The following is an 8,718-nucleotide window of genomic DNA, read 5'->3' on the forward strand; positions in this document are numbered from 1 at the left end:
GACCTCTTTGAGATTCTGTTAATGTGATGCTTGATTGAAGGTTTAAAAACTTGTCTCCTGATGGTAATAATTAGCAGTCTCGTGTTAGAGTAGCCTTCTGGGTATGGGCTGTCCAAAACTTCCAGTGTCACAGCAAGCACAGTCTAACATTTCAGTGTTTTGTTTCCATTTGATAAATTACCTGAAGTGAGAAAGTGTCATTTGCTTCATTCTAGGCATGCCAAGCTGCCATGAAAACAAAAGCAGATGACCGAGGGACAGATGACAACACTTCAGAGCAGACAATCCTCAATATGATTTCCCAGAGCTCTTCAGACACAACTATTGCAGGTTTAATGAGCATGTCAGCTTCTTCTACCACAAGTGCAGTGCCTTCCCTTCCAGCCACTGGTGAGTCAACCAGCAACTTAAGCAGCATGGAGATGTTGCCTGGTGAGCGCTGGCTGTCCTCCCACCCTCCTTTTAAAGTAGAACCAGCTCAAGGTCATCGGACTAGTGAGAATTTAGCACTTACAGGAGTTGATCATTCCTTGCAGCAGGACAGTTCCAATACATTTATTTCCCAGAAACAGAACAGTAAGAGTGTGCCATCAGCTAAAGTATCACTGAAAGAATACCGTGCAAAGCATGCAGAAGAGTTGGCTGCCCAGAAGAGGCAACTGGAGAATATGGAGGCCAATGTGAAGTCACAGTATGCATATGCTGCCCAGAATCTCCTGTCTCACCATGATAGCCATTCTTCAGTCATTCTGAAGATGCCGATGGAGGGCTCAGAAAACCCTGAGAGGCCTTTTCTGGAGAAGTCTGACAAAACAGCTTTCAAAATGAGAATCCCAGTGACAAGTGGAGAGAAACCTGCCTCTTCAAAACCTGAGGAGATAAAAATGCGCATTAAAGTTCATGCTGCACCCGACAAGCACAATTCTGTGGATGACAGCGTCACAAAGAGCCGGGAGCACAAAGAAAAGCACAAGACTCACCCATCTAATCACCATCATCATCATAATCACCACTCACACAAGCACTCTCACTCACAGCTTCCCGCTGGTACTGGGAACAAGCGTCCGAGCGATCCAAAACATAGTAGCCAGACAAGCACCTTAGCACACAAACCCTATAGCTTGTCTAGCTCTTTCTCCTCTTCCAGTTCTTCTCGCAAAAGGCCCCTCCCTGAAGAGATTGGAGGGGCGGTGTTTGAGCATTCAGCCAAGACTGCCAAGAGTACTAAATCCTCTTCCATGAATTTCTCCTTCCCTCCTCTTCCTGCAATGGCCCAGTTGCCTGGGCATAGCTCAGACACAAGTGGCCTTCCCTTTTCACAGCCCAGCTGTAAAACTCGAGTTCCTCATGTGAAATTGGATAAAGGCTCCACTGGAGCCAATGGTCACAATGCAACCCAGACCATAGACTATCAAGACACTGTGAATATGCTTCACTCCCTTCTCAGTGCCCAGGGCGTTCAGCCCACTCAGCCCCCTGCGTTTGAATTTGTTCATTCTTACAGTGAATATCTGAATCCACGGGCTGGTGGAATGTCCTCCAGATCTGGCAATACAGACAAACCCCGACTGCCACCTCTACCATCAGAACCTCCTCCACCACTTCCACCCCTTCCTAAGTAAAAAAGAGAAAGAAGAGGAGGAAAAAAAATCTTTAAAAACACATCTTTTTAAAAAACAAAACAACACACAAAAAAACACAAACTACTGATTCTGGACTAAGAAAATTGTTTCCTTTATGAAATATGTCACCCTTCTTGGACTAGGGAATAAATTAATATTGAGACATAGGTGGGAGGGTGGTAGATGGCCTTGGTTATTATATCTCCTGCCTCAGAAATTTAACTATTTTATTATAGCTTTTACTGGTATTAGAGAGGTGAGAATGTGTTAAAGCTGTGAAGGATTAAGAATACTTTTTCTGTTCTTGGCCTCTCCACCTCTTAATTAGATTGATTAGAGTTGATATCTTCCCTCTTCTTGCCAGGACTGAAATATGGAGGGTTTATCAAACAGTTGTGGATCCTTGTAGTGTTTAATATATCAGAAGAGAGGAAGTATTTAAACGTCAAAATCTTTTTAAGAGACTTTAAAAAAATAATTTAAAGAAAGTAAGTTATCTGTTTAGTTTTTTTATATAATTGGGGAGGGGATAGGGATTTTGCTGTGTGTATGAGATACATAGCAATGAGTCCTGGGGGGTGGGATTGGAGGGGGTGGTTTGTATAGGGGGGATGGGAGGATAGACTTGGCCATGAGTTGAGATAGGCTCCGGCCACTTGAAGTGTTGCAACCTTTAAGTGTGTATGTAAGTGTGGGTATGTGTGTTTTTCAGTGTGTGTGTTTAAAAATCATGTTGTATCTTTCCCTCCCTGTCCTTCACCATTTTCGCTTCCCAACAGTCTACTAGAGAGAGCACGGTGTGGCCTTTAGAACATAAAGGAAGGAAGAGGCATGTATTTGACGTGGTATTTTCCCTTTTCTTTATGTGATAATTGAGGGTAGCCTTCTAAATTCTAGTTTAGGCAGATGCAGCCAGTGGCCTGACTCTGGACTCCATAGGAGAAGTTCCTTTTTACCCCTTTTTTCCTTTTGGTGTAGAACAAAGGTGGGGTTGAGGAAGAAGGTTGGGGAGCTAGGCTGGCTTCTGCCCTACAGAATTGGGTGTGTCTTTTTTCACGTTGGGCTTTGGGAAAGTGTTCAAGTGAGAGCAGTCTCAGGGTCTCTGAAGGGAAGGGGGATGTGCTGTCCTGCCTGTGAAAGCCCAGACAATGTATGAGAATAGTTCTGGGAGAAGCCATGACACTAGAGGATACTGAAAACAATGGAATTGTGATTGGGAATTTTTAGGACATTATGAATGTACGACTTGCTTTTTATCTGTATATCTGAAGGGAAACAGCTGCATCCTCATTTTTTGCAGCCTGTATGACTTCAGAGATTGGAGCTTATGAATTTAACAGCACTGGTGCTGTGAGCGTGAGTAAGCCTAGCCTGCAGGTGCTGTTTAGATTGTCCATCTTTGGTGGCTTTAGCCTCTAGGCAGAAGTTCTTTAGGAGATTTCTAAGAGTCCTTTAGAAAAATGGATCACAGTCCTGTTCTTATGGGTGCTTGATTATCCCATATTTTAGGTGTGAACACTTTGCTGAGGAAAGAAATCTTCCAAGGGGCTAGAAAGAATTCTAAGCCAAGTTGTCCAGCTGAAAATGCCACCTAGCCACAGATCATTTAATGTGGTGGTGTTCGGTCTTCATGGCATCTTTTGCCATGGAGAAGATGACAGTTTGAATTTGTCTTGTTTTTAATGCAGCTTCTTTCACACCAAATACCCTTTACGGATAAACTGAAATTTTTCTGTTGAAAAGTCAGGGAGATGGGAGTTGTACATGTGCTGCTGCTTGCCAGGCGCAGGCTGGGGAGAATACTGGGGCAGATGGAGTTGATGATGCACTGGCCTAATATAGGAAGGAATTTGTGCAGTAAACCTTAACTGAAGGTGAATTAGCGCCCTACATCTCTGCATATCTGAGCTGTCTAGAGTGCGTGACGTTGCTGTGTAAAATGAGCTCTCAGCTGATCTATACACCAGTCATACTTTTGACCTGGAATCTCACTTTACTTTTGTGGATGACATTTTCCTCTTTCTCCTTTATATTTTGTGTTGTGCTAGGTAATTGGTAGATGCGTAGTGTGTTTACTAAATTTAGGCTTTCTGTTTTGTTTAGATTTTGTTTGGTAGAGTCAGCTTTCCTTCTGACCTCCCCAAAATGTTACTTAGTTTTCATCTTTATCTTTGTGGAATTGATGATCACTGATCTGATTATGAAAATGTCTTTTACAGCTTTCAGTTTTCCTCATCAAATGTCACATGTTTTCTAATCACATTCACTCCCTCATCACAGAGATACATACCCGCTTGGCCCCAGCAGTTCTCCATGGCAGTCTGTAGTTAGTTCCTTAGAACTTTGTCAGGAGTGACCTTGAAAAAAGTGCTTACTAGAGCCTAAGAGCTGCTTTTTGCTGCGTAGTCTGGCCTTTACACTAGTAGATCATTGCTGTTACAGGTCATTTTAGAGACTTTTCCAGATTAGCACCTCCTGATACTGCTTTAAGATACCTGCTGTGTCTGCTTGTAGATCTACGCATATGTTGTGAACCTCCTTACTGGCTCTGCATGAAGCTGCTGCATTGCCTTTGGGTTAGCAGATGTGCCTGTCAGCTAGCATGCGTATTGTCCAAGTTCCATACACTTAGGCTTCAAAAGGTTGTGTGGTTTCTAAACTCTGTGTCTTCTCTACCCTCACCACTTCAGAGGGTGAGAAATGGGATTTATACATCCAAAGTTAGTCTAGTAAACGTGGCTCCCCCCCCCCTTCTTTTTACCTAGACTATCAAGGATAAGTGGTGGTAAGCAGGCCTGGAGCCTCCAGTTCTGTAAATCTCATTCCTAAAACTGCTTGAATCTCATGTTGACAAAAACAAATACCTGTGAGTTGTCCTTAGGGCTTTTAATCAGATACCTGTTTTGCTGTTAGCTGAACTCTAGTGAAGCATTAATCTAAGGCTAAGTCGGTCTTCTGAAGCATTGGTCATGCTTTGGGGGCTTAGAGGATACGTAGAAATTAGTCTAGTCTTTTCACTCATGAATCAGTGTGTTTCCATTTCTGAGACCCTCAGCTTCCTCTTTTTTTTTTTTTTTTTAATGATTTTAGTGTTTTGATTTAATGTACCCTTTTGCATAGTCCTATATTATTGGCTTCAACAACATCAATAGAAAAAATTTAAATCTCCATTTGGAAACAGCAATGGATTAGGATATAGAAATAAAATCATGGTGACATCAGTGCTGGATTTACTTAAGCCTCTGCTACCTAATTCCCCATATTGAAAATCCATACTCCTTATACCTTGTTTCCGGACAATTAGAGGGGTCTTATCCCAGTATGGTTGGATTTTAAATATGTGTTTCCCACAGAAACACAAACTGTGGGGACTTGGGAACTGATTGAATTTTAAAAGGATTATTCTTTTGTTGATTTGTTTTGATACTAATGTTAGAAAAGGGATTCTGGAACATTTTGAACTTGGAATTTAAGCAGTCTATGCAACCCTTCACATGGTGAGAAATAAGCCCTCTGCAGTTCCACTAAAGTTCCAGTGATTTTGATACCTCCCCAAATTTCTCACGCTGCTTGTTAATACCCAGCTTTTGACTGAATGTTTGCTCCTGATGGTTTAAAAAATACTCATGTTGTATCATACTGTCAAGTTTTATTTTGTTTTTTTTTGTCCCTCTGTGAATGTGAGCTCAAAACAAGCGTGGTACTATAATCCTGCCTGATAGCATGGTCTGGAATGAGAATTCTTTCTTAAGTGGGAGACCCTTCCATTTTAATGTTTCTAAAGTTTTTAGTACAAATTTGGCATTGGAAATGGGACGGGGGGAAAAGAATGCTTAACAAAAAGCATTGTCTACTCTTCCCCTTTTTGAGTGCGTATTCACGGTGAATGAAAAGAAAGGAAGACTTAGGTTTTCTGTTGCCATGTTAAGCATGGAGAGGGATGCTTGACAGCATGCTAATCGAAACCAGAGCAAGTATGTATCTATCAGGTTATCAGGAACTCTTCAGTTGAAAGCTGAGGACTTAACTAGTCAGTGGTTGATCACATTGGGATTGGTTACAAGATGGAAGTGCTGGCTGGGTTAAGCACCCAAAGAAAAGAATGCAGCAGCCTAATTTAGTGTTAACCTAGGTTTCTGGATTTGAAACTGACCTTCTCCCCACCCTACTTCACACATCTAAAACTATGTTTTCTTATCAGACCAAAGAACAAGGAAGGAAAAAAAAAAAAGTAAAACACTTTACCAATCTATGTCACTCAGGTACAATTTTGTGGTGGTATTTTTGTCTGTTTTCTTTGTATTACTCTTAAGAGTCCTTTCTCAGCATATTATTCTGCTCTTGCCTCTGTCCTCCTCGGGGCACCTCAGTTCTGGATGCTACCCCTGGGATCTCTACTGCGGTTATGTGAATGATAAGATGTAAGTGACCGTTATAGTAAGGGCTCTTTGTAAAAACTTAAAAATTTTTTTAAAAATTTAAAAAAGGATGTTGTATACATTTTATAGTCTGGCTATCAGTTTGATACCTTGCTGTCAAGTGTGTTTCTCAGTCTGTATTTATCCATCCCATCAATAAATGTTACTGATAAAACACTCATCTGATTGTTGTTTATGGGTAGTGAGTCTTCAAATTAGTCTTTAATTGTCATTTTATTGATATGATTATAGTTTTGTTTTACTTTTGGTTGTAGTATGTACTTTCTTACTGCAAAAGATCCTGTAGGAGTTGAGTTCTTTGGAAAGACCTAACTAAGATTTGGTCATCACAGCCAACCTGATAGTATAAAGTATGATGGAGGCAGAGGGAAAAAAAATCCCTCGTTCCGTGGATAACCTGGAAGGTAACTGGTACAGACAAAAATATATAGCTCTAACAGATGATAGCAATATGTACTGCTTATCTGGCAAGCACTGGCAATTATTCATAATTGTACACTTGATTCTTCGAAAAATCTGAAATGTTGGTATTATAGACAGCAGTGCATTTCAGAGAAAAAAATTAACAGCCTTCTTGGTGGTGCCTGGAAAAACTGATAGTGAATACTCACCCTTTTCTTGGGATATAACAAAACCACACACACAGGTAAATTACACATTTAAATGAAAAGGATTTTTTATGCTAAAATATTACAAAATTTTAAAACAAAGTAGCTATAGTTTAAAAGCTCTAATAGGAAAAAAATCGTTAACAATATTAAAGACTTGAAAAAAATCACAAGTTCTGTTCATTCCTTTTTCTGTTTTCTAAAATAAGACAACTTAAGATTTTTGTTTTCTGTACATATGAAACTTGTGGAAGTCACTGTTATATTAGGGGTTTGGTCTGGTTTGAATGGAAGAGTAGAGAAGCAGTAAATGAAAGATATGAGAATGAATGATACTATAAAATCATCAATTTAATGATTTCCTGTTAAAAGAGGTAACAGCTGTGTCATCCTTGGGGCTAGGTGAGGTATAAATCAGTATAAATGTTCGTACGACTGGATCCCCAGTTATAGGGGTTTGTTAAATTATTTGGTATAGAGCTAGCTTTTATCCCTTGATCAGTGCCTAATCATCTTAGTCTCCCTGACACTTGTGAGAGCTGAGTCTACATTCCATAGAAAAGTTTGAAGCCCTTTCTATGACTTGGATTCCCTTAAAGGCTTGTATTTACTGTAATCTTTAGCTCTGGGGCCCACTTCTGCTGAATTGATTGGGTTTATGGGTTGTCACATGTCCTACTTGTGCTACCTTTTTTTTTGTTTTTTTTTTTTTTGCACTGTGGAATGTTAACCCCTTCATTTCACATAACACTCAAAGCCAACAAATAAACAAAAAACCACAGTAATGAAAACAAGTTTAAATTGAAAACTAGATACACCTTTTCTGGAAAGTAGTTTCAGGCACTTCCCTGCCTTTCATTTATTCCTGCATTAGAAAATAGTACCTACCAAGTGCTCTGCTGTTTACTGATGGGAATATGGCAGTAAACTAAACAAGCATCCTGCTCTCACAGAACTTGCATTCTCGTAGGGGAGACATGGTAGATGATGAGTACTTTGGAGAATGTAAGGTGGAATAAGGGATAGGGTTTGTGTGTCTGTGTGCACACGTGTGTATGTAGATAAGTAGGTTGTTGAATTTTGAAATAAGATGGCTAGGGAGGAAGGCTTCATGAAATTACAGTTCAGCAAAGACCTGAGAGAGGTGAGAGGGCAAGCCATGGGAATAGTCGGGGTAAGATCATTCCAGGAAACAAGTGCAAAGGTTCTGAGGTGAGAAAGTGCTGGCATGTTTGAGAAACAGCGAGGAGGCCAGTGTGGCTAGTAGGAAATTGAGTGAGGAGGGGAGAGTAAGTAGCATATGTGGTTAGGCAGTAGAAGGCTAGATAATGCAGGGCCTTGTTCGCCATTATTAAGACAGTGAAATGGGGCACCACTGAAAAGTTCTGAATAGAGAAGATCTAGCTCGGGTTTTTAAATGTTCATTTGGGCTGCTGTGTTGAGAATGGATTATAAGGAGTCAAGGGAAGGAGATTCAACAATAATTAAGGTAGCAGATGAGAGTGGCTTAGACCAAGTTGGAAGTGCTGAAGATAATGAGAATTTACGTATGTTTAAGTTGGAGCCAGTATGATCTCCTCTAAAGGGTTGGAAAAGAGAAGTCAGATGACTTCCAGTGTTTAGTCTCAGAGGCTGGAAGGATGGAGTTGTCAGATGCTGAGATGAGGATGACTAGAAAGTGCAAGATTTTGGCGTTCATTTATTCCTTCTCTCTCCCTGCCCCCAACACTTTCTCTAGGATTAGCCCCCAAAACTCCAAAGTAATTCTCTTTCCTTCAAGAATTCATCTTTCCTAACCTCTATTTACCAACAGCCTCAGGTCTACTTTAACCTATTCAGTAGTTAGTGAAGTGTTCAGTGGATTAAAAACAGCCATCTGCTTTGTTAAAAAACACAAAGAATTTGCTGATATCTTGACCCTTTAATAATATCAACCCCCTCGTTGACTTAGAAGGAAGTGGCTCTAAATAGCATTTTTGGGTCTGTTTTGGGCTCATCAGGAGGTTTTTTTTATTCTTTCAACTAAGACCTTCAGTAGACCCTCTAAAG

General features: G+C 40.5%; 1 protein-coding gene across 5 annotated transcripts in view; it reads left to right on the plus strand.

Annotated features, from left to right (window-relative positions):
• Positions 1-6,221, plus strand: part of CCNT1 (cyclin T1) — a 28,388-nt gene extending 22,167 nt beyond the window's left edge. For 4 of the 5 annotated variants that reach the window (XM_010964218.3, XM_010964219.3, XM_074374953.1 and 1 more), the window contains one exon: positions 216-6,221. In XM_010964218.3, the coding sequence (XP_010962520.1) occupies positions 216-1,622 (1,407 nt within the window). In that variant the 3' untranslated portion in view covers positions 1,623-6,221. The remainder of the gene's footprint in view (positions 1-215) is intronic. The other variant, XR_006728185.2, reaches the window with a different exon arrangement.
• The last annotated feature ends 2,497 nt before the right edge of the window (positions 6,222-8,718 follow it).

Source organism: Camelus bactrianus, chromosome 12 (genome assembly GCF_048773025.1).
Source record: "Camelus bactrianus isolate YW-2024 breed Bactrian camel chromosome 12, ASM4877302v1, whole genome shotgun sequence".
Classification (NCBI taxonomy): Eukaryota; Metazoa; Chordata; class Mammalia; order Artiodactyla; family Camelidae; genus Camelus; species Camelus bactrianus.